This window comes from Mesoplodon bidens (genome assembly GCF_964165515.1).
Source record: "Mesoplodon bidens genome assembly, chromosome: 6".
Classification (NCBI taxonomy): Eukaryota; Metazoa; Chordata; class Mammalia; order Artiodactyla; family Ziphiidae; genus Mesoplodon; species Mesoplodon bidens.
Genome location: NC_138162.1, coordinates 109591461 through 109618525, shown reverse-complemented (window position 1 = coordinate 109618525; position 27065 = coordinate 109591461). Strand labels below are relative to the sequence as shown.

The following is a 27065-nucleotide window of genomic DNA, read 5'->3' as shown; positions in this document are numbered from 1 at the left end:
TATACAATTTTTATTTCAAAAAATGTTTTTAAATAAAATAAAAGAAGAAACAGAAAAAGACAACCCTATAAAAAGTAGGCAACAGATTTAAACAGGCAATTCACACAAAGGACATGTAAATGGCCAATAAATACAAACTGATGTTTAACCTGAACAGTAATCAGGGAAATGCATTTAAAACTGCAATGATGAAAATTTTTAAGAGAGTAGATCTTAAAAGTCTTCATCACAAGAAAAACGATTTCTGTAACTATGTATAGTGACAGATGTTAACTAAACTTATTGTGGTGATCATTTTGTAATATATACAAAATTCAAATCATTATGTAGTATGCCTGAAATTAGTATATATCAATTATACCTCAATAAAAAATTAAAAATAAAATAAAACTGCAATGAAATATGATTTTACTTCTATTAGGTTGGCAAAACGTGAAAAAGTCTAACAATATATCAATTATTGGCAAACATGGAGAGCAATGGTTAGAGTACAGATGCCTACAACTGGTTTGGAGAACGATCCAAGCAGGATGTTCATCAATGTTTATACTGTATTTCATCAAATCTACAACAACACTGATTGCAAGATGTGTCATTGTTTTATGTACCAATAAGAACAGCAGCAACAACAAAAAACCTGTCGGGGCGGGGGGGGGGAACCCCAAACCAGTGACAATACTCTTTATATACTGACGTGGGATACTTTCCAAGTTAGAAAAGCTTGATGCAGAATACTGTATATAGCATACCACCTATCTGGCAAAAAAGGAGAAAAGGACTATAGATATACTTGTTTATAAATGCATAAAATATCTCTGCAGAAAGTGATTAACATTAGTCTATTCTAGGAAGGGAACTATGGCTGAGAGACGGAAACAGGAGAGATTTAGTACTGTGTATACCCTCATGGACTTCTGAAGTTTGACCATATGAACATATTTTCCAATATAAAATGTAATTTTTTAAAAATTTTACCTTAATGATTAGCCTTTTATTTCAGTAATAAGAATACATAGAAAATTGTTAAATTCCACTTTAGGGAACTATTCTGTTCAGAAAATATTTTAGATGATTTTTATATTTATTCCTTCCCTTTTATCTTTTTAAAACAGCTTAATTGGGATATAATTCACATACCACACAATTCACCCATTTAAAGTGCACAATTCAATGGTCTTTAGTACACTCGAAGAGTTGTGCAGCCACCACAACTGACTTCCCGTTCTTCAGAATAAGAAAATGGAGATACTAGACAGAATGCTGGTAGGGTCAGCAAACAGAAGGATTATGGGGAAGAGGGAAGGAAGACCATGCCACAAGGGGACCTGGAGTTTGTCCTCTCTACTTCTTAATTCTGCTCAGGGTATTAGATGTAATTATATAAATAACATTTTTAAGGCAGTTTTGTGCATGTCAAACTGTGGAAGGCTAGTCATGGTGAAGCAAGTTCCCTATGCTAATGTCAAGATGAAATTTAGACAGTGTTTTTTTTTTTTAATATAGAAACGGAAGGGCTATATTAATAGCTTTTTCCAAAACTGTGGTATTCTCTGATACAACACTAAAACTTGACAAGTGGATATATTCTTAAAGGTTAGCTGCAATGTTGAATGTGAAATCAACTCACTAAACTTTTTCATTAATGTAAATTTTGTTACATTAAAATTTGCTTATGTTGAAAAATTTTTTTATTGTGTTAGTTTTAGGTGTACAACATAATGACTGATAAATGTGCTTATTGTGAAATGATTACCACAAGTTTGGTTAACATCATCATCATTTATAATTACAAACATTGTGTGTATGTGTGACGAGAACTTTTAAGATCCACTCTCTTAGCATCTTTCAAATATACAATACAGTTTTGTTAACTATAGTCACCATGCTGTACATTATATTCCCGGGACTTATTTACCTTATAATTGGAAATTTTTCCTTTTTGACCACCTTTCACCCATTTTGCACACCCTCCATACCCTGCCCATGGCAACCACCAATCTCTTTTCTGTATCTATGAGTTTTTTGTTTTTTAAGATTCCACATATAAATGATATCTTACAGTATTTGTCTTTCTCTGTCTAACTTATTTCACTCAGCATAATGCCCTCAAGGTCCATCCATGTTGTCACAATTTTTTTTTATCCATTCATACACTGATTTACACTTAGGTTGTTTCCATGTCTTGGCTATTGTAAATATGCTGCAATGAACATGGGGGTGGTATATATTTTTTAAAGTTCATTATAAGTTGGTCCAAGGCTTGAAACATTATGGTTAACATATTTAGTCTCAGGAAGCTTAACTTCAGAAAAGTCAGTCTGGAGAGAGATGAAGGGGAAATGATTGCTGGCTGAACATTAAGTAGTATAATGGTTAATAATCATAATAATAAACAATTTCTATGGCATTTACTATGTGCCAGAAACTTTACATAAACTAACTCATTTAATCTACTCAAGAACCCTTAGGTAGGTATCATTATTCTTCTCATTTTCCAAAAGAAGAAACTGAGGTTTAAGACATTCAATAAGTTGCCCAAAGTTACATAACCAGTAAGTGACAGAAATAATATTTTAAATCCTCAAAGTCATGTACTTGACCACTGCACTATATTGCCTTTACATACTGAAATGCCGTGTCAAGAACACTGGCTTTGCAGCAAGATAAACAGTAATTAGCTGTGTGACTATGGGCAAATGATTCAATCTCCTTTAGCCTCAGTTTTCTCATCTATAACTGAAGAAGTTAACACCTGCCTCTCATATATATAAAACAGCACAGCATCCAGCACTTAGTAAGTGTTAAAATACATTATAGCTAAAAATAAAAAGCTCTCCAAAAAGACAGGTGTAGCTAACAAGGTGCACAGTAGTAAAAAGCAGAGCAATTGGTCTTCTACAACTCAGAGCACTATATGCTGTCCTGATAGGTATTTAACACAATGAAAAAGCTGAGCTAAAGACTCAAAATAGCAGGGGCAACAGTGGTTTAAGAGATATAGTTCTTACTAAATATTTTTATGTGTGATAATTATTTTAACACATAGCACTCAAACATTTCAAAGTCACTCTTTATATCCTACAAAAATCAAGACAAATTGGTAATGACGTCCTTCCAAAAATATCTAGAGATGGAAGGGCTTGCACAACAGAAAATCTATGTTTAAAACAAAGGAGAAAAAAGAAACAATTTTCAGAAAAGAGGATATTCTAGTTCTTAAAACGTCTAGAAATATTCAAAAGAGATCACATTAAGTATGTTTCTAAAAAACTCTTTGCTATGATTCTCCTCATAAATAATGACAGCAACCTAGGGGCAATGTTATATTGGACATGTAGATTAAAATCAGTGTGTCCAAAAACCAAGATGTTGTCCATGGATCTGTTTGGGAACAGATTTAGAGATAGGTCAGTCAATATTTGTAAAACTAACACAAAAAGCAAAATCCCATAGCTTAAGTCAGTGAAAATGATGTTCTTTACTCAGGCATACTAGCACACAGGGGAAGGGCTACTGTTGTATCTAAAGCAAATTCAATTTAGTTTGTGGTCTGTAATCCTATCCTAGCCAACTGTCAAGAGGAAAATATTTCTGCTGAGGGTAAAATCATGTAGAAAAGTGCTGGCAATCTTTGAAGTATTAGTGACCCCCAAATTTCTACTATTCTACATTCTATTTGCTGATTTCAGTACAGGGTACAAGTCCTACAGGATTAGATTTAGACAGTAAGTCATTACCAAGTTTAAGATATTCACTATAATAAAAAAAAAGCATAGTCTCAGGGGCTTTCCTGGTGGTGCAGTGGTTGGGAGTCCACCTGCTGATGCAGGGGACATGGGTTCGTGTCCCGGTCCGGGAGGATCCCACATGCCGCGGAGTGGCTGGGCCTGTGAGCCATGGCCACTGGGCCTGCACGTCTGGAGCCTGTGCTCCGCAACAGGAGAGGCCACAACAGTGAGAGGCCCGCGTACCGCAAAAAAAAAAAAAAAAAAAAAGCATAGTCTCAAAAGATATTTAGGGAAGAAATAACACAATTCTATGCCAATTCTTCTAGAAATACAAGAGAACACTTCCCAATTCATCTTATGAGGTCATATTATCACAGTAACAAAACTAGACAAGGACGTTACAAGAATAGAAATAACAACACAAACCCAGAACAATGCCCCTTTATGAACACAGATGCAAGAACTCTTAACAAAATATCAGCAAATTGAATCAAACCATATAAAAGAATAATACATCATAATTCAGTGCAGTTTTTCCCAGAATGCAAGGTTTAACATTTGAAAATCAATCAGTGTAATTCCCCATATTAATAAGACTAAAAAAACAAAAACCACGTGGTCAAATCAACAGATGCAGAAAAAGCATTTGACACAGTACAGAACATCCATTCATGATAAAAATTCTCAAAAACTAGAAATAGACAGGAACTTCCCTTAAAGGTCATCTTGATATGGGACATCAATGAAAAATCTACAGTTAAGATGGCACTTAATGGTGAAATATTGCATTCTTGCTCTCTAGGATTCAGAAAAAGGCAAAGATATATTTAACATTTAACTAGCAGTCCTAGTCCATGCAATAAGGCAAGAAAAAGAAATAGAAGACATACACATTGAAAAGGAAGAAGCAGAATTATTTCTATTCACAGATAACACGACTGTCTATGTAGAAAATCCTAAGAATTTACCAAAAAAAGCTACAAAAAATGTACCAAATAAATGAATTTTTAGCAATGTTACAAAACAGAATGTCAATATACCAAAATCAACTATTCTATGACACAAGAAACAACTGGAAATTGAAGTTAAAAATAGTACCAATATAGTAATACCAAAAGTATAAAATTTTTAGATGAATTTAAGAAAATACGTGTGAGACATGTACTCTGAAAACTACTAACATGGCTGAGGGAAAATAAAGAAGACCTAAACAAATGGAGAGATATACCATGTTCGCAGTTGGGAACACTCAATATGATTAAGAGATTCTTGATGCTAGCTTTACCTATATATTCAACACAATCCCAATCACAATCTCACTACAAATATGCTTTGTCATAGAAATTGAGGCTGACTTTATTTTATTTATTTATTTATTTTTAACATCTTTATTGGAGTATAATTGCTTTACAATGATGTGTTAGTTTCTGCTTTATAACAAAGCGAATCAGTTATACATATACATGTCCCCATATCTCTTCCCTCTTGCATCTCCCTCCCTCCCACCATCCCTATCCCACCCCTCTAGGTGGTCACAAAGCACCGAGCTGATCTCCCTGTGCTATGCAGCTGCTTCCCCCTAGCTATCTATTTTACATTTGGTAGTGCATATATGCCCATGCCACTCTATCACTTTGTCCCAGCTTACCCTTCCCCCTCCCCATATCCTCAAGTCCATTCTCTAGTAGGTCTGCATCTTTATTCCCGTCTTGCCCCTATGTTCTTCTGATCATTTTCTTTTTTTTTCTTTTTTTTCTAGATTCCATATATATGTGTTAGCATATGGTATTTGTTTTTCTTTCTGACTTATTTCACTCTGTATGACAGTCTCTATGTCCATCCACCTCACTACAAACAACTCAGTTTCGTTCCTTTTTATGGCTGAGTAATATACCATTGTATATATGTGCCACATTTTCTTTATCCATTCATCTGTTGATGGACACTTAGGTTGCTTCCATGTCCTGGCTATTGTAAATAGAGCTGCAATGAACATTCTGGTACATGACTCTTTTGGAATTATGGTTTTCTCAGGGTATATGAGAGGCTGATTTTAAAATGATATGGAAGTGCAAAAGACCTAGGATATCAACAGTGATCTTGAAAAAGAAAAACAAAGTTGGAAGAAATTACACGTTCTGATTTCAAGATTTACTATAAGTTTACAGTAATTTACAGTTTTGTATTGGTATAGGGATAGACATAAAGTCCAACGGACAAGAGAGAACCCACAAGCAGACTCACACATATGCATTCAACTGATTTTTGATAAAGGTGCCAATGTAATTTAATAGGGAAAGACTAGTGTCTTGACGACTGTTGACCATTTCCAAAATGATACCCTAACAATTAGACATCCGTGTGAAAAAAAAAAGTTTATTTTGTGAGGATCAAATGATATAGTTAGTTGACCCTTGAACAACCTGGGGGTTAGAGGTGTTGAACTCCCTGCCCAGTCCAAAATTCAAGTATAACTTTACAGCTGGCCCTCCAAATCTGCAGTTTCTGCATCTGTGGATTCAAACAACCGTGGACTGTGAAACACTGTGGTATGTATTTATTGAAAAACAAAATCCGCATAGAAGTAGACCCACACAGTTCAAATCCCTGTTGTCTAAGAATCAACTGTAGTTAAATTTAGCTGAAGCTGACACACACTGATGTTAAAAGCTTTCTTAAGGCCATAAGAATTTGAATGATTGTTTCAAAATTTTATAGGTCTCTCAGATATCAAGGCCCTCCAGCTTGGTTAGTTCAAGCTTCAGTTCCTCACCTAAATAAATGTAGCAACTGATGTCAAATTCTTTGATTTAAGATCTATCCCTGAGTAAACTTCAAGAGTTAACAGGATAATTCCTTAATGTATAAAAGACCATATTTGTAGTTTACAAACAATGGTATTTATTCCATTCCCTTCAGAGCCTTCTTCTGCAGGTTGTTATGTATAATACTGCCTACATCTGAACTTTAGGTTATGCTATTTTATCAGACACAGATACCTTCTGACTCTTACTAGTGTATTTCTTCTTTCTGTCATTTTTCGCTGTAGGCTTTTTTTAATATAAAGAAAATTAACTTACGTTAGGTAAGAAGGATTTCATAAAGCTGTTGAAGGAATATTATACCTTAAGTACAGACTTTTCTCCATGATCTTAGGAAGCAAGAATTGGGGAGAAACAAAACTGAAAATTACTGAAGGGGGAAAAACCACATCTGTGTCTAACCTTTTAAAATCACCTTTGTCAAAGCTTGTGGTAGAATAAAAGTTTTTAAAATATAGTTTCTACTTTAAATACAGGTGGAAGAGAAATCTTACTTTATACTTGAAAACCAACCTCCCTTAGTTTTTTTTTTTTTTTTTTTTGCAGTACGCAGGCCTCTCACTGTTGTGGCCTCTCCCATTGCGGAGCACAGGCTCCGGACGCACAGGCTCAGTGGCCATGGCTCACGGGCCTAGCCACTCCGCAGCACGTGGGATCTTCCCGGACCGGGGCATCGGTCCCCCGCATCGGCAGGCGGACTCTCAACCACTGCGCCACCAGGGAAGTCCTCCCTTAGTTTTTTAACACCAGAAATGTATGGCCCCGTACATTGCATTTGAGATGATAAAAGCCCTGGTAGGACAATAAATTTCAAGAATTGTAGAAAACTGATTTTCTAACAACAAAGAGCGTCCTCTGAAATTATTTTCACTCCTATTTTTCAGAGCCATCATCAAAGTGAGAAAATATGGGTATTCAGATATATAGCCTGGATTTTTTCCTACGGAAAAGAAAGGTAACCTTATGTGTTGTGTTTACAAGAAAACAGTTTGGCAACAAATTGCAGAACATAGAAGAAAATGAGAATAAAAGTAAGAATTTTTTGAACCATAGGACAACATCTGTTCTTATTCTTCGGAGGCTGCAAGACAAGGGAAAATCCTAAAATGCACGCTGCAAAAACATTTATATTTGAAAAGAAGATTTCTCCTAATAGAAACTAAAGCTCTAAAACTTTTCAATTTGGAGACACAAGTCCCATCTTATATACAGAAATCTGTGCATTTTATACAGATAATAGCCTTCACAGTGGAGCTCTACATAAAACTAGTAAAATTCATTAGGTAGGAATTGATAAAATCTTGTTAAATAAGCATTATAATTATGTTTGGTTGTATTATAATAGGACAATACCATAGTCTGTGACTTATGCCCTACCAACACTGCTTTTCTAATATAGATATAAATTCTACTTGTTTAGAGCTGCTTTATTCATAATTGCCAAAACTTGAAAGCAACCAAGATGTCCTTCAGTAGGTGAATGGATAAACTGTGGTACATCTAGACAATGGAATATTACTTAGCACTAAAAAGAAATGAACTATCAAGCCACGAAAAGACATTAAAGACCCTTAAATACATATTATTAAGTGAAAGAAGCCAACCTGAAAAGAATATGATAACATTCTGGAAAAGGCAAAACGATGGAGACAGTAAAAAGATCAGCGGTTGCCAAGGGTTAGGGGAGAGAGAGGGAAGGATGAATAGGTGGAGTACAGAGGATTTTCAGGCAATGAAACTATAGTATCATTTCTGATACTAGAATGGTAGATACTAGTCATTACACTGTTTTCAAGACCCAGAGAATGTACAAAACCATCTAAACCTAAAGTAAACCATGGACTTTGGGTGACAATGTAGGTTCATATTATAATAAAGTAACACTCTAGCGCAAGATGCTGAGAGTAGGGAAGGCTGTGTGTGTGTGGAGGGGCAGGAGGTATATGGGAACTCTATACTTTCTGCTCACTTTTGCTGTGAACCTAAAACTACTCTAAAACATAAAGTCTATTTTTAAAAAAAGGTATATTGACATTTTAGTTGGTTTTTAGTGTCTGGTCTGAAGTTCTACTTTGTAAAGAAATTATCATAATTAAATTGAATATGTAGTGCTTTTACTCTTCATTTTAAAGATAACTAAGAAAAGGGAAGTGATCTGAATACAGCTGGAACACTTCTGAAACTGTTTCAGAGCTTCTCTTTATCCAAATTCTTACATTTTGGGAATGAGAGTCACTAGATGGGGGTAAAGTGCATACTTGTTAAATGTACTTAACAGTTTAAAAACAGAACGGAAATTTGACAACTAGAAAAGATACTTGGAAAACATTTGGTCAAACCCCTCATCTTATAAATAAAGAAACTGAGGCTCAGAGAAGTTACATGATTTGTCCTGGATCACAAGGCTATTTGACAGAAGGACTAGAATTTTGGGATTCAAAAGTTTAACGGTCACTTTTCCATTATACTGCTATCATTCAAGAAAAGAGAATTATGATAAATTTCTTAAAATTCAGAGATGATTAATTTTTCTTCTTTCACTTATTTATTTTTTAAGAGGACATGAATCTAATTAGTGTATTTATTTAGCTGATAAGCACTCACTCAAGCACTGCCCATTTACTCATTTATTCTGCCAGCGTGATTTTTCCCAGAGGTCATTTAAAAAGCAAATTATGTTTTAAGAATTCTAATAGCCCAAGAAAATGTTTCACCCTGAAAGGAATATAAAACATATGTATTTATTACTAAAGCAAAGGCTATGTATGTTCCCCACCCCACCACTGTTAGTGAGAATTTAGAAAGTTGCTCGACCTCTTACAGAGGTAAAAATCCACCCTTGGTGGGAGCAGCTGTGACTCTGTGAAAAAAGCTACAAATAACATGCTGGGAAATTCAGCAGGCACTGTTATTATATCCTGTTTATACTGTCATTCTTCCTATCAGTAGGATATTATTTATACAGACCCCACCCATGAACTTCTTGTTTATCTTATTATAGAAATCCTCCAAATCTATAAAAAGAAGCCTCTGTATTTTATTTCTGGAACAAGCCCATGTGTTATAATTTTGCACCTCACTACACATTTTTATTTAGCATTTCCTTTTGTTATGCACCACCCGTTCTCATTTTTATCCCAAGGTTGATTTATTTCATTATTTCACATATTAGAGTTAAACTTAACTGACTTTAAGAGACTCCAATACAGGACAGATTCCAGAGCACCATATCCTAAACTTTATTTTGGGGTAGATTTCATCAGGTAGACATTCTTTTAAGATACACTTGATTAATTTGTTCAGAAAAATGTGCCTATATATTAATCAGGTACCCCAAGGAGTGAGCCCTGGGCACCTGGAAGGCTTCCTCACTCGGGCCACTCTATCTCAGGTGGGCCAATTATGAGGGCCAAGCTTCATACTGATTCTCACTAACTCACCATTCTCTAGCCAGATGTCTTTTCTAGAATGAAAAGCACTGCCCCTGAGTTTAGTTTGATGGCTAGACAGGCTGGGTGAAAATGTAACACAGTAATACATGAGAAATACATGAATTCAGTTAGTTGACCAAAGGGAAAATGAACCAATCTGGTTATAAATCATCCTCATTCCCCTGCCTTATGTAAATAATTGAATTAAAGTAGATAAAAGAAAAATACAAATTCCTTAAGGGCAGGAATTCATGCTGCATTTGTTGAGCAAATTAATATTTCTAGAGGGGAAACATCACTGGACAAAGTCATACTGGATAAATTTTCACATGTGTAGCTTGTGTTAGCTTCACCAGTACTCCCTTTCTAGGTAAACATGAGATCTTCAGAGAGTATGTGCAATGCCAGACTCTGAGCATGTCTAAGAAAGATCTCTGCTTTTAAAGAATACTACTATAAAATGCAGAACTGAAATGAGGTTTAACATCTCAGGGTGGTAAACTAAGTGTATTAATTTCAGAAAAAAGAGAGGTCTACATGGGCTAAAGTGATCAAAGAAGTCAGAATGAGGATAATAACTGAGGTAACGTTGATAAACAGGAATTGATAAGACCAAGGTGAGGAGGTGAAGGTATCCTAGGCACAATCAATGATTTATTAGCATCCAGGTGAGCAGAATACTAAAAACGGCACATTGCTGAATCCAGCTAGGGATTATACTGAATAGGAGATGGATATAAAGAGAAGGCTGGAGTAGATTATAGAGAGTTTCATTTTCTAGACAATGGAGAACCATTAAAGATATCTGATCAAGGGGAAATGAACCAGCTTTTGGACTAGGAATGAAGAAGAGGAAGAATAAGTTGGGGTGAGGCAGAAATGGGGGGAAGAAGTTTTAACAGTACCAAATCCTATGATTACAGTGGCAAAAGAAAAGCCCATGTGTTAGAACAGATAATACCTGTGTAAAATGTTCAACTCTTGCTTTCAGAAACAGGAGATGGCATCATGATGACTGTCACTGACTGGGGCAATGTTAAACAGTGCCAATCCATTGAAGTCAGTATCAGGAAAGCTTACCAGTCTCCTAGAACTGCACTTCTCACACCCAGATCACCTGGAGATCTGGTTAAAATGTAAATTCTGATTCAGTAGGTATAGCGTGATACTCTGTATCTTTACATTTCTAATAAGCTTCCAATACTGCTGTCCTGTGGACTACATTTTGAGTAGCAAGATGCTAAAACATCTTTTAATTTCCCTTTCCAAAAGGCAGTACTGGGGAGAATGGATACATGTATATGTATGGCTGAGTCCCTTTGCTGTACACCTGAATCTATCACAACATTGTTAATCGGCTATACTCCAGTATAAAATAAGTTTTTAAAAAACTTAAGGAAAAATATTGAATAGAAAAAACAAAACAAACAAACAAACAAACCAAAACCCCAAAAAGGCAGGATTTGATGAATGGTATAACTAATGCTTTATATATGGCTAAGAAATTCCTTTTAAAGGTATTTTATTATAACTTACATCAACGTCTGATGGGTTTCAAAAGATATTATTTAAAAAGTTCAAGACGATTCAAGATTCAGGGTATTCAAGACATTCAGAAATATTTCCACTTGGGCAAAATCAACTTTATAATGCTGTTTATAGCAGTACAATTTTGTCTTTTTTTTTTTTTTTTTTTTTAAGGCTGACAAGCTAGAAGATACTATTGCTACTAATCTTGAGGGCTGAAATAAAAGTCCTGAAAGACAACGCTCCATCTTTCCATAGTACACATCAGTGGGTTTTGGTAAAACCCACTTAACTTGCCCTTACAATGCCCTTAGCACCATGCCTTAATCCTTGAAGATAAAGGTAACAATTTATTTTAAATATCCTACTGAAAAACAACTGAAGATTACAAAAATTAAATTCACACACTGTCCTTTTGTTTAAGATTTCGAGGTGAAGGGACATGCCTTTAATTAAATTTTTTTTTTTTTACCACGAACGGAAGTGTCATTTATAAAAATACATTACTAGTGTAATATGTTACACACATATTGGCTGACCTTAGATTCTTGGGGTGAAATTTAAGACTTCTGAAATCTCAAGTTTCATTTTTAACCAAATAAATGGTCAATAACAACCTTTTAGGTAAATGAGCTTCAATATGTATCAATGTCTAGAGAACAGAAATAGTATCTTAAAATTGGAAGGTACTGTTAAAGATCAGATCCAACTATATCATTGTAGAAGTAAGAAACTGAGGTGCAGAGGCTAAAAAGCCCCAAGTCACAGAGCTGCTAGTGGCATGTTAAAAAAAGGAAGGGGAGGAACGAAATGATTTTCATATCCATCAATGTACAACACACAACAGTGTATCAACTACAACATGTAGTTTAAAGAGTTTCTAGTTCCTCTCATGACTAAGACATAGTTGATTTTATTAAGGTCTTATAAATCATTGATATCTAAGAAAGAAAGACTACAGACCAACAAAGAAAACACATGCTACCCCAAAATTCAAGAACTCCATAAAAAATGCAATCTGAATAGAGAATGACACATATACACCACATACTCAGGATGGGGCTGCGGTGGGGTGGGTAATGGGATGGGATATAAAAAACAAAGAGAAGACACTGATAATTCTTATCTTCTCAGTAATGCTTTGAGGAAAGCTTTCACATACAGAAAAGTGGTTGAAAAAACACAACTTCCTTTACTCTCATGAATCATTTTTTAATTGGTAAAATCGGGAATTGGATTTGGAGGACTGTGAAGCTTTTAAAAATACGAAATGTAGATAGCAGTTGGATGTGCATGTGTCATAAGCTCTGTCACAATTACAAGAAAACCAGAGAATCCTTTTTTAGCCATAAAATAGGGAATTTTGTGCTTATTACAAATGCTGTAAAATTTACTAGCACAAGTTAAAAAAAAAAAAGTCACTGGAGAAGTTCCAAGATGTCGGAGACAATGGGTTTTAAATCACAGGCATACATTATTATGCCTAAGTTGACAGATCTGCACTGCAATGCAGAAATGCAAGCAATATTCCAACATCTGCACCAGAAGGCAGAGACTAGACAAGATTCCAGAATAAAGGGCTCTTCAGCTCTTACCTGTTACCTGTGCAACAACTGCTTGGGAAATCCTCCGATTGGCAAGAAAGGCTTTGATTTCCTCTTTTATCACACTGCTGTCCCTCCTAACAAAAACAGAAGACAAGACCAACAATGTATGTTGAAGGTAGAAATCCTCATCTTTGCTAAGAAAGGTGAAGCAGAGAGGTGGGGAGAACACAGAAAGAAAGGACACAAAAATAAAGGTAAACAGACCAAGCTTGTGTGAAAATATGAAATTAAAACAAACCAAGAAACACCAAATATTCAAGTCCTAAAACATCACACCATCAGACAGACGCTTTAGTGAATGCCACAGTAGATATGTCTCATACCAGAGGATGGTTAATCGCATGCTGTTTATAATTCACATTAGGAACAAGGCTGCCATATGGTATATACAAAGTTTCATTACTGGGTAATGAATATATCTTACACAGACAGAAATCCTAGAAAAATAAAAAGCAACAACAACAACAAAAATCAGTTGTGAGTAGACTGTGGTTTCGCATGTTAACCATGCAACTGCATAAATAATGTTCAGTTCAGTTAAAAACCTTTGTTAAAGGAATAGAAATCATCATTCTCACAACTGCTAAAATATTAGCCATTTTAAGAAGGCTCTGCCTTTTAATTTGCCTTCTTTGTCCTGAATAAACCAAAAAAATTTTAAGCAGGATGGGTTGAATATAAAATTTTAATATAAAAGACATTAATTTCCTAGTACATGTAATATACAGAATGCTTAATACTTAAAACTACACTATATTTTGTGTCCTTGGGATTACATATTATAGACCTAATTTTTTCTTCACTAGATGCCTTATAAATTTTTACTTATTTAAAAATTCAACAAATTCTCAAAAGACTAGACATTCACTAAATGACAATGAATGGCAAGACTTCTGTTTCTCCACCAGAACAAACAGAAAACTTCAGTAAAAATTATACTTAAAGCCTTAAAGACCAATTTCTCTTTGAATGTTCAAAAGGATTACATAAATGGATTTTCACTCAAGCTCAAAAGTAACAGAAGAGTGGCAATTTATGGTCTAACACAGGGGGTCAGCAACTATGGCCATGGACTAATCTGGCCTCCCACCTGTTTTTATACAACCTATGAGCTAAGAATAGTTTTCACAGATGAACATTCGCAATCAATTTGAGGACAGGGAATACTAACTTTGAACATGAAGTAAGCAAAATATTATCCTCTCCCCACCAAAAAATTCCATTCTTCTCATTAGTAGGCCTGTATTTTAAAAATTGTATTCGATTGTTAATTATTCTATATTGAATTCTGCAAGTAAAAATTTGTGATCATTTGCTTTCCCTATTGTATGTAAGTATCTATATTATATCAATTTTGCCTCTTGGCCACAAAGTCTAAAATGTTTTCCATCTAACCCTTTACAGAAAAAAGTTTGTGAACCCCTGATCTGAGACAAAGGGATCAGGACATCTTTACAAATCATTTTGTGAATGATCCACAGACTCCTTATAGGAGCTCAAGTCTCTCTACAGATTATTTGGAACAAGGAAAGAAAGTATCCTATCCCCAAAGAATCAGCTGTGATTCACTCAGAGCAGATTTGCAGTCCTTTGCTGAGGAGGAGCTGTACACTCTGTTGATGAATTCCATGCTCCCTTTCAGGAATTCTGGAAAAGAGCAGAGAAGTGATAGAAGGGACAGCTTCCAATCTGGAGCTCCAGTCTACTACTCCTCATCTACTGGCTGGAAATCCTGATCAAAAAGATTCCCAAAGGAAGGAAATAAAGAGGCCACTGCCTAATCCAATATTTGAAATTTCTCATACTGATCTAGATACTCTCTAGATTTCTTCCACAATGCTTATTTATATTTGAAATATTTCTTTGAAAAGTATCATTCTCATTTAAAAATTATGTATCTGAAAGAAAAAGGCACAAAGAAATACATTTTAATGTCAAACAAAATAACTGTCTACATTACCATATGGCTGTCAAATATCCATCAATAATCAGTAGAGCAAGAGATAAACTTCAGCAGTATCTATTTCAATTGGCTTATGTAAATAGAACAACCAAATCATTTGGTTTCTGATACAGATGCAAAACTAACCTGAAAAAATTTAAATAAAGCATTGCATTTCAATGTATAGAATGTCCCTCTAGGAAAATGAAAACTGAGTTTAAGAGACTATCTATTAAGGTTAAATAAAAATGTGTTTTTGTGGGGAAAATGATTAAATGGTATTTTCTTGATTACTGATTTAAATTGGAATTTAAATCAATTTATTTAAAATCAATTTCACCTAGAGACTAAGTCACAAAGAGGAGATAACACTCAATTATTCCAGTAGGGCATATCCGGTTTGTGAATTATTCACAGCCCTGCAGTATGATATTACCAAGGACTGCAGCAAGACAGAAGGAACCCCAAAAAGTCTGCAAGAGAGCAGCAGTTCACTTACCCTCTCTCAGAGACTATATTTTTAGATCCTTGGCAAGTTTCTAAGCAGCCACAATGAGTTTTAAAAAAACCAAAATACTCGCTTTACTCAACTGCTTTACCAGAGAGAAGCTTTTTCAAGTTGAAGAAAAACATAAAACTTAAAAGATAAGAGTGTGCTTGGGCAAGTCATTTAATAAAGCTGGTTACATCATCTGGTAAAATGAGAACATTAATACCCCCCACCACAAGCCTTTTAAGATTTTTCTCCAAGCACTGAAATTAAATTTAAACAAAATTTAATATCAAATGTGTATGTGTATATAGTATAAAAATTTTTTAAATTCTTCAACGTAAAACTTTTTGAAACTGTAAAAGCACTACATAAACAATGACTATTATTTTATAATACCCTGGAAAGAATCCCAGGAAAAGAATAAACAAACAATCTGCTCTAAGTATGCAAGACTGAAGTAAACATCTGCATTGGGTATTTTAAAGCACCATGAAAAGACTTCTATACAGTCAACTTAGATACAAGCGTTGTGTCATTTGGTTGGTTACACTAGGTATTTTCAAAATAGTAACAGCATTTAACTTTCACTGTGTCCAATTCTCTTATGTATTTCAAAAACTTCCATTCTACTGGGTTAAATTTGTTCTTTAAACTTTCACATATTCCCCCTCACTCATTCCACCTTCTTTAACGACCTGCCTCTCCTAATGTTGTCCACACTGTGCCCTGTGAAGTCACCAATTTCCTGGTGTGAAAGCTCCTTCATTGACTCCAAATCTAACTCTCTCATCTACTCCTTACTTCCTCTCTTCATCTAAAATTTGACATCTTTAAGGAGAATGAATCCACTTTTCCTCCCTTATCTTATAAAATCTCACACTTCTCATGATTTCTACTCCCCCAGTCTTATGGAATAAAAGTGAAGTGTAGGCTGATCTTTCTTTGACTCTATAGTTTATTTCCAAGATAAGCTACCACTCTATTTGTATCTAACCACTTACATACACTCAGTAATGCCTCTTCGTGAAATTACCCTTTTTAAAGACATCTTAAAATAATAATAATTGCCACCTATTCAGAAGTTCTCCCTGATCCTCAGAGCTAAAAAAAGATGTTTTCTTCCAATAACTAACTTTACCATTTTGATTATACTACTCACATGCGAATATATTACATGCTATTCTGTATTATAGTTGTTCCTGATCTGGTCTTATCTCTCCTACTAGCCTACAAAGTCCTTTAGCACAAAGATTGTGTCTTATTCATCATGGGGTTTGCATATAATAGTGCTTAATTTGTTCCATGAATGAACAAATCTGTAGTTGAAGATAAAAGGTTGTAAAATGGAAAACCTGATCTAGATAATTTATAAAACAGCTCTAAATTCTTAATATCAAATATGTTTAAGCTTCTCAAAACAGAATGGTAGAGAGTTATGTATACTAGCTCAAAACGGTAATACTTCCTTTTCTGGAACAAAGGCTATTAAAGACTGAATGTTTAAAAGTGGTATGTTTTAAGATCTTCCATATTCTCTTAGTTGATATACACTACACATTCTGTAGGACCCTTTAAAGTAGACATCTATCTCCAAGACTTCCAGAGATGGAGCAATACCTACCAAGACGGACTATTTCACAGGTGGGAAAATATAATTACACACAAATTCTTTCACATATGAATAAAACCCTTCTCCCTTTAATTTCTACTCATGGAGATAAAGCATAATTTAGAATTTTAAAAGATAATGTTAAAACAAAAGCTATTCTATCTGTGTGAACAACATGGTAACTGATTATTATGTTTTGTAGAACATAAATCCCTACCTACACAAGTAAATAAGCTATTTTTAGGCATATGGATAACCAACTCAGAAGAAAGTCTCAGGATCCTAGATAACATACTAAACACTCATGAAATTTAGTACATGGGTAGTTAGGAATAATCTTTTATATGACATTGTTTATTAATTCTGATTAAGCCTCATTTCAATTGTTATTTTATATATACACAATAGGACAGATACACTTTAATAGGTACACACTATTATATTAGCAGATGTACATATACACCTATATATAAACATATATATTAACAGATGCTTTTAAAAAATATTAACATGGAAAATCGGTCTTTATTCTAGCTCCTGGCTTTAAAGTCCTTCCTAAAATGTTATATTGAACAATTTGCTGAGAATTCACATTCTAGTTTCCCTTTCATTTTTTTTTAACCCTGATCATTCCAAAAATGGAAAAAGTAGCAGTTACTCTCTTTCTGATTCTTAACAAGCTAATCAGGTATACAGTTACAAATTAATCAAGTTTTACAAAAAAAAAAAAAGCCTCCTTTGCATACCTTGAAATTATTAGGAGTTAAGTTCGTGGACCCAGTGGATTATGAAATTTGAAAGCTCTACTTATGGCTGAGTGCTCTGGAGGTTGGGGAATGTAAGCATACAAGAGGTGAATTACATATGACACATGTAGAAAAGGAGGCAGGAAGGCATTCAGGTATCCATTCTCCCCACCTAGAGACCACCAAATCCAACCCACTATGTCACCACAGTGTTGAGTGGGCAAAGGGCAGTGTACCTCTATGTGGGCACAGGGTACTCAGAAAGATTCACTACTCAAAACTTTCTCTAACATTCTACCAAATAAAAACTCATTAGGCTAGTTAAGTGATTGATTTGACGTGGCAAATATCACATGGGGGAAGAGAGGGGGATGAGTCCATTATGGCTTTCACACTTTGTCTTGAGTTACATTAACCACCATTCCTAAAATTTTACTGAAATCTACACACGTGAAAAATTTATTTACAGAGGCAACAGATACCAGCGACAGACACACTGGTAATAGAGACGTGGGTTAGAATTCAGCTCTGCCACGTAATATTTACGTTTCCTTGGGTCAGTTACTTAATTTTGGTGAATCTCAATGTCTCTGCTGTACCTCACACACAGCATGGTTGTAATGATTAAAAGTGAAACCAGTCATGTAATCAACTTCTCCCTCAAACCTAAGGATTGGTACTATTTGCAAACTTGAGAAAAACAAGAGGTGGGCACAAAGGAAGAGTGCAGATGTGGGTGAGAGCACAATGGCGGAGGACCACAGAGCCAGAAGGTTCAACGAGACCACTAGATGAGTAGAGGACACCACAGGAGTTCTAAGAAAGAAGCCATAAAGTATCCTACCTATGCAACAAGGTAGGATGTATGTAAATTAAATACTGATAACAATTATAAACACATATATATCTAATGATGACACCTGAATGTGTGTAACTGCTGGATTTAACTACAAACCCTAGTCCTGACTAAATAGGTTTTCTGTTTATTTTGAGGACACAGTTGAACTACAACGTTATGATAACCTTAGAGTTAATAGTCAATTTTTTAGATCATTATAGTCAAGTTTTAGACTCTGGACAATCTTCCAGAGACTTTTGTTAAGAAGAAAGTTTTCCCAAATTTCTTGTTAGGCTAACACACATTTGGGAACTAACTATTATTTTTAAAGCTCATTAAAACTGATTAACGACGGCAACAACAACAAAAAACAGGCTAGCATTCTAACAAATTTTATTGTTGATACCCACTCTACTAGCATAATTAAAAGCTAACCTTCTTACATTTTAACTACTAAAGTAACTTCTATTTGCCCAAATGGTCCTCTCTCTTAATCCTGACAGTGATATAGATGTTAAATTCAAAAGGAACATCTAAACTTTGGCCAGCTGTTTAAGCAAGTGAAAATGAATTAAAAGCCAAGCTGATCTTTTATATTCTTAAGTTTCACAAAGCTTAAATAATAGGGCCCTGTAGCTGCTCTATGAAACTATTCATTACAGGAATTACGTTGAAATCTATTGGATTGGCCAAAAAGTTCGTTCGGTTTTAAGTACAAATAAAAGACATTTTTCATTTCCACCAAAAACTTTATTGAACAGCATATTCATTAACTAAACGAACTTTTTGGCTGACCCAATAGATACAATAGTCCATTTAGCCCAGAATTCCCTATATGGCAGTTCCACCCTAAAAATAAATTCAGGACAGTTTGTTCAAAAGATATTTTACCTTTGTGGTACTACAGGATAGATGTTCCATATGGCAGTATTAAGTCACCATTATACTATCTTCAAGTCCTAAAGTCTTACAGAAGAACTACAACTCATAATCATAGGTTATAATTTTATTTGACAAATTCCTGCTCCAGTTTCTTTCATATATACTGTAACTAATCTACCTGCAGGCTCTCCTCCCTACTACAGTAGCGATAATCTACTGAAAACAATGCTTTTATCAACTCTTTCCTACAGACCTGTAAGGACTCCTTTAATTTCCACCAAGTTAAACATAAATTATGTATATGGAATTCAAATCTTCCCAAAATCTGTACCGCCTCTTAATATACTATTCTTATTACCATATCTAGCCAATCTGCAGTTTTTATAAGACTAATCATGTCTTGCCTTTTCTACCTGTTACCATTCCCTTAACTTTAAATAAAGCTCCTATATTTCAAAACAGAAGCTATCCTTTAAAGCTTAGCTCAAATTCATCCATTCACTTGACATACTAGGCCCTTAACGTGTGCCAAGGACAGTTCTCGATCCTGGAGACACACAATGGAAAGCACATCAGTGCTGCCCTCAAAATGTCCCAGGTCCAGGGTGAAGCCTTTCCTAATCACCTCTGTTGAAACTGGACTTTTCTCAGTGTTTCAAACTCTAACTGTTTACACTTATTTTGTAATAGATAACACTAAATTTGTGTGTGTGTGTGTGTGTGTGTGTGTATGGCATCTATTGCTAAAATTACAACTTTAGCTTCTTAAGGGTAGAAACCATGTCTATTTGTCTGCTTAAGAACATTGCTTTTTAAACAGGTGCTCAAAATTATTTTGTTGATTGGCATGTTGGAGGGAAAAATTAAGAGTATACATATCATGATAAAGCCATCCTATCAGAAAAAGTACTTAACAATGGATTTAAGGATTATAATATGTTTGTTAGAAATTCAGAAAATTCAGATGTTAGTGATTAGAGCCATAAAGAGAAGGCTAACCTTTGCTTTGATAACAGAATGGAAAAGACTTATCAAGCAGCAAAGAGAACTTAAGTAGAGAAGAAAATTAAATGTTTTTGAATTAAAAACATAAAAATTTTAATTTTTTTATCACTAAAGGGGAAGGGGGCATCACAGTTCTTATAGGTAAAGAGCTGAAATACAGCTTCATTACTCAAAATCAGTCTTAAGAACATAAACATTTGGCGGACTCTGAATAAGAAAGGGACTAACCTCATTAATTCCTCTACTTTATCATCTACATCTAGGTCCTCTTCTGAGGCTTCAAAACTGTATGACCTCTGACCCATGCTGTTTGCATGGTAGCGAGTTGGTGACATCTTTCCATTGGATGTGGATAATCGCTCGTTATTCTCCCTCCCATTCTGATTGGTAGTACAAGGCTGTGGGGAGGTATCATAACTGTTGCTAGGTGATGGGGACATTCCAGAATGCTGGGTCTGTGTGGAAGCTGTCGCTGTAGAGGAAGATGCTGAAATATTATTGGTAGTATTCCCATATGAACTTCCTCCATAGCTGGACCTTCTTCCAAACTTGTCACTATGCTCTTGATCAAGACGGTCCAAAGTTTCCAAGGCATGGAGAATTTCATGTTTAGTCATTCCAGTACGTCGAAGGCGCTGAAGCAGATCTATCTGCTCTATGGTAAATCTGGGTTCATCTGTATAGTGAGACATGGTTTCCAGCAAACTAAAACAAAAAAAAATTTTTTTAAGTTCCTTTATTTACAATATCTACCAAAGAATATATCAGTATGTATTGAGAATGCACAGAAGATAAAATATTTCTATATCAACTCTTTACTGAAAATGATTAAGACATTATTATTAACATATTATAATAACAGTAATATTTTGTTTTATCAGCAAAACTGACCTAGGAACTCTGTGACTTCACTTACTGTAGACAAACAGTTTGGTAAGCTTAGCCCAAGGAAATACTAATAACCAGCAAGAATATTTAAATGGAAAAGTAAGAGAGGCACACAAAAAATTTATCAAGCACCATTTCACCCACCACTTTGCAATTTCATGAGTTTTCATCTCTGTAATGTATTCTCTCTTAATAGTTATCCCAAGAAATGGATCTTTCGTGGTTGTGGCCAAACTGAACTATTCATTTTTCTTAGGAAATTGCTTCTCCATTATGCTTCCTTTAAATAACACAAGATACTGTAGCACACCAGAAAATGTCTCAGAGTCAATAACAATATTAAGTTCAAGGGAGTTGTCAAATATCATAAAAATTCTCACTACTTGAATTCTTTTCTTATAAAACCTGACTTTCTTAAGATTTTTTTTAAGTGGGAATTTCTTCTGTTTTTATTTTTATAGTCCTAGTGCTGAAGAGGTTGCATGGCATGCAGCAGGCTCTCAGTAAGTGCCTGCTGATGGAAATAAATGTCAAAGAGTTTTCTCATCCTTTCCAGGTAAACTTCTACTCTGGGCCAGCTCCCCTAAGCTGTTGGAGATCTGCTTCTCTATCCCTCTATACTAAACATTTACTGAACATACACTCCAGGCAGGCACCGGGCAAGAGCTTCATGTAATGTAATCTCAGCTCCTCATGACAACCCTCTGTAGTTTTTTTTTAAGTTTTATATTGATTGATTGATCGTTGAGGAAACTAAGGCTCACAATGCTTTTGTATCTTACAAACAAGTCTGATTAAGACATAGAAAAGATTTAAACCTTACTGACTCCAAAAGCATGCATCATTCTGCTTTCCAATATACGGCAGGACTTACTGGAATCAAATGATATGGGACACAGGCTTTTGTCCTTTTTAAATCTCCAGTTTAAACCACTTAGATAAAACCTACTGATGGACTAGGGGTCCTAGTAACAGTTTTTTATATTTAAGATCCTTGCTCCATCTAGAATTTATATTTGCCTAATGAGTGTGAAAGGATTTGAGCTTTATCTTTTCCCAAATGGATAGCTCATTTGTCCAATATGCTTTACTGAGTAATACATCTCTTCTCCTCTGGTCTGAAAGGCCACCTTTATCATATACAAAATTTCCACACAAATCTGTATCTACCTTTGGAGTCTCTATTCTATTGCAATGATTGCTTTGTCTTCTAAGTCCTTTTAAAAATAGCAGGCGGGACTTCCCTGGTGGCGCAGCAGTTGAGAATCCGCCTGCCAATGAAGGGGACACGGGTTCGATCCCTGGTCCAGGAAGATCCCACATGCCGCGGAGCAAATGAGCCCGTGTGCCACAACTACTGAGCCTGCGCTGTAGAGCCCACATGCCACAGTTACTGAAGCCCGCGTGTCTAGAGCCCGTGCACCACAACAAAGAGTAGCCCCCCTGGCAGCAACTAGAGAGAGCCCAATGCAGCCAAAAATAAATAAATAAATAAAAATTTTAAATAAATATATAAAATTAAAATAAGCAGGCAGAAATCTATAATTTTTATGTGAAACGGTTCTAGTTTTAGAGACAGGCTCATTAAAAATAAAAACAAACATTTTGTGGACCTAAAATAATATGCTGCACATCATCTGTGCCCATGGGCCACAGTATCTGCCTTATACCTATAAACATTTTCTTTTGCCCTCTTCCAATATTCATTTGTGACAAGCTATTCATCATAAAAGTCCTGTTTTCATGATTATTACATTCTTTCCTGATTGCCTAGTTTTTTCCTTCAAGGTTTTATAATGTAAACTTTTAAACACAGAGAAAAGTTGAAATAAATTTACAGTGAATGCCCATACACTAACCACCTAGATTTTACCATTAACATTTTACTTGCTTTACTACATATCCATCCATTCCTTATGCATCCATCCCTCTATTCATCTCATCTTTTGATGCATTTCAAAATCAGTTACAGACATCTGTACAGTTCCCCCTAAATACTTCCACATGTATATCATTAATTAGAGCTCCGTATTTGTTCAGGTATTTTTTTCTCTTGAAGTAAAATTTAGATAAAATAAAATATGCAAATCTTATATTTACCATCTATGAGTTCTGAGAAGTACAGCCACCTGTGAAATTCAAATCCCTATGAAGTTACAGAGTATTACCATCACCCCAGGAAGTTCCCTCATGCCCCTTCCTGGTCAGTCCCTGTCCTCTTCCCTCAGAGGCAATCACTGCTCAGATTTTTTTCCCACGACAGACTACTTTTGTCTGATCCAGAACCTCATCTAAATGGAACTTCTATGTACTCTTTTGTGTAAGGCTTCTTTCAGTATAAAGTTTTTGAGATTCATCTACGATGTTGTATGTATCAGCAGTTTGTTCCTTTTTATTACTGAATAGTACTTCATTGTAGGAATATACCACAGTTTTGCTTAGCCATTCTATTTTGGACACCTGGATGGTTGCCAATTATTAGCTATTCTAAATCTTTGGCAATTACAACTGTACTCTGCTAATTTTCTTGTTAGCTTCATATACCACCCCCTCCCCCACACCCCCCATAACATACCATCAGCTAGTTGGGAGAGAGAGAGGGAGAAAAAAAAAACTTTCAACCAGAGTAACTCATTTACTTTTTCTCCTGACTGATGTCAGAAGAATAGTATACCTTGCTTGTTAACACAAATGTTCTATTATTAAAATGCAATGCAATGTTGGTAATGTTCTGTTCTATGCTAGTTACATTACATAGGTACATTAGCTGTGAACATTCACCAAGTTGTACACTACTGATTTGTACATTTTTCAGTAGGTATATTACATTCAAAATTTGTTGAAAAAGGTGTGTAAACATTTTCCTAATGGCTTATAAGAGACACCTGACACTTTAGTTTCTATCTTAACCCTTGGCCCTTGGTCCTTTCTATCAAGTGCTTAGTAACACATTAATTCTTAATCCTAGGAAGTTCTTTTTTTAAGTAGCTGCCTAATCCCTTTAGTAATCCAAATAATTTACCTCTTAACTTACTGATTTGGTAAATTCAGGTTTCTGTACATTATTCTTTTCTCTTGAAAATGGAGTTGTCCATTGCTAACTTCATGCTTTGAAAGTCTTCATACTTACAAAATTCGTCATAAACTGACCTTGTTTAGATACGAGATTTCAAGGACCGTTTTATTATACAGACAAAAAAAATCAATTATGATATTTTCCTATCCCATTTATATCAGAGCAGATAGTATTCTGTATATAATTCTTCAAACGTCTCTCTGTATGGAACAGCACTCTGTATATATTAGCATAAAACTAAAATAAATTACAAGAATTTAACCTGTTAACTGAAAAGTATCCATCCTAAAGCTTTTATTAGAACTACCAGAACTAAAGATTCCAGTATCTGAAGCAATGTAATATTATGTTATTTCAGATTCCTTGACTATGGGAAACACTTTTAATCCAAAGTCATAAAAGGAGATAACAGAAGGCACCTATTATTTTGTCTGCACAGAATGCCTCATTGTTTCCAATCATATGTTCTTGGGGATGTCACTCAAAATACACTACCTTCTGGCCAACAGGGTGGGCACACAAGGAAACCAAGCCTTGTTCTCCTCAAAATATTCAGGTTAGAGTAGAAGGAAGATGGACAGTCACTGTAACTGTGCTCAGCTGTGGGAAGATGTTAGTCTGGTATATTCCTCACCATGCAGAAGAAGCTAGTTTGCAGGAAAATAAAGCAGGCATACTAAGAAATGCAGAGCAAAGGGGAAAGTTCTACAGTGTTCATATCCCTTGTTCTAGTCATTCCTAAGCCCCTACCTCATCCCTGCTCTTCTTCCCCACCAGGGATTGAACCTGTGTGCCCCCTGCAGTGGAAGCGCAGAGTCTTAACCACTGGACCACCACGGAAGTCCACCCCTGCTCTTCTTGCTATATTGTGATGTAAGAGCATAAACTTCCCTTTATGCTTCACCTTGTTTAAATTAGATGTCTGTGCCTTGCACCAGGAGAGGTCCCTAATACAAAGATATACCTAAAGTAAAAAGATCTACAATTGCTAGAATAAAATGTATGACTCCTATAGAGCAGAATGATAGTGGCAAAATGAGCAGGATCTAATCATGCATATGACACTGAAGGTACAATATTTTACTGAGAAAATGCCAAGATTAGAAGCTTTCTTGGATATTGAGAACAATATTCCAGTGGTATTAACATAAACAAAGGTACACTTTCTGTCATTTTCGAATTTTATTTCTTATAATTCACCTAGTTTAAGCACATAATCATGAAATTATGGCAAAAATGACCTACAAAGGTCATCTAAGTCCATGATATCGGCAATTCTTTTATAACAGAAAAAGATAACATGTAAGAACTGAATTAATTTTCCTATGTAGCAGAAGAACTGTTCACAGGATAAGGAACATCTTTCACTTCAAATTACTAATCTGAATGCAGACTCAGGCCAACAATAATTGAAAATGATGTGAGAAGAATTTTGACACTGTAATAACACAGACAATGTCTGAAGCATAAAAGAACAATTAAATTCAGGAATTATGCCTCAGTTCATAAACTGACATTCTAAAAGACCATACTATTAGACCATAATAGTAAACGTATTTTACAATAAATTTTACCCCTACTTGGATATGTAAACCCTTCTTGGATAAGGCCCGAGGTCCAGAACATACTTTCTTAAACTAAATCCTATAATCATGAAGGTTAAAGCATTCACAAATGATTAATCTGGAAATCATATGTGCAAAAATGAAACAACTACCTTACCTGTAAATCATCAACAGATAATAAGACCTTATTGGATAACACAGCATTTTCTTCAGCTTGACTGCTGTCTTTATCTTTTTATCTAGAATGACTAGGCAAAATATGGCCTAGTCATGTATTAGTTTTGTTTGTCATACATGGTATTTATTCCATGATGATTTAACACATTATTGCATCAGTCATAATATTAACCAACTAAAGATGTACTAAGGCCATTCTTACTATTTATGGCACATTACTCCCACAATTATTAATACCATCAAAGGAGAGGCAGTTTTAAAGTAAGAAAATGACAAGAGTGAGAATAAGTAAGAAATGAAGATTTGCTGGGGATTGAGCTTCACAGTATGGTAAAATGATTCTATAATTCAAACCAGTGGCAGAACTGACTAACGCAGAGAAGAGAGACTATGACTACAAGTAATAGTATAAAAATGTTCTTTTCATAATAAAAAGATTTTGAGAAAAATAAGATTATATTCAATTTATAATCACACTTTAATAGTTATTTTGAAATTATCACTAATTAAGGTTGAGATTTTTAAATTACAGCCACCTTATACACATTTGGGAAAATAAAATCCTAGTGTTGATAAAAACATCCAAGTTTATAGAGGGAGATATAAATTAGGTGTGCAATCAGAGAACAGGAGACTATTTAGACAAAAATCATTCAACTAACGTTTACTGAGTGACCCCTATGTGTCAGACCATGTACAAGGCAGAGAGGATGCAACAGGGAACAAATT

The 27065-nt window shown here is 35.0% G+C and overlaps 1 protein-coding gene across 9 annotated transcripts in view; it reads right to left on the bottom strand.

The window, feature by feature from the left end:
* HMBOX1 (homeobox containing 1) overlaps nt 1–27065 on the bottom strand; it is a 176796-nt gene that overhangs the window by 64495 nt on the left and 85236 nt on the right. For all 9 annotated transcript variants that reach the window (XM_081236251.1, XM_081236250.1, XM_081236254.1 and 6 more), the window contains 2 exons: nt 20859–21335; nt 13104–13189 (listed from right to left, as the gene is read on the bottom strand). In XM_081236251.1, coding sequence (XP_081092377.1) covers nt 13104–13189; nt 20859–21335 — 563 coding nt within the window. The remainder of the gene's footprint in view (nt 1–13103; nt 13190–20858; nt 21336–27065) is intronic.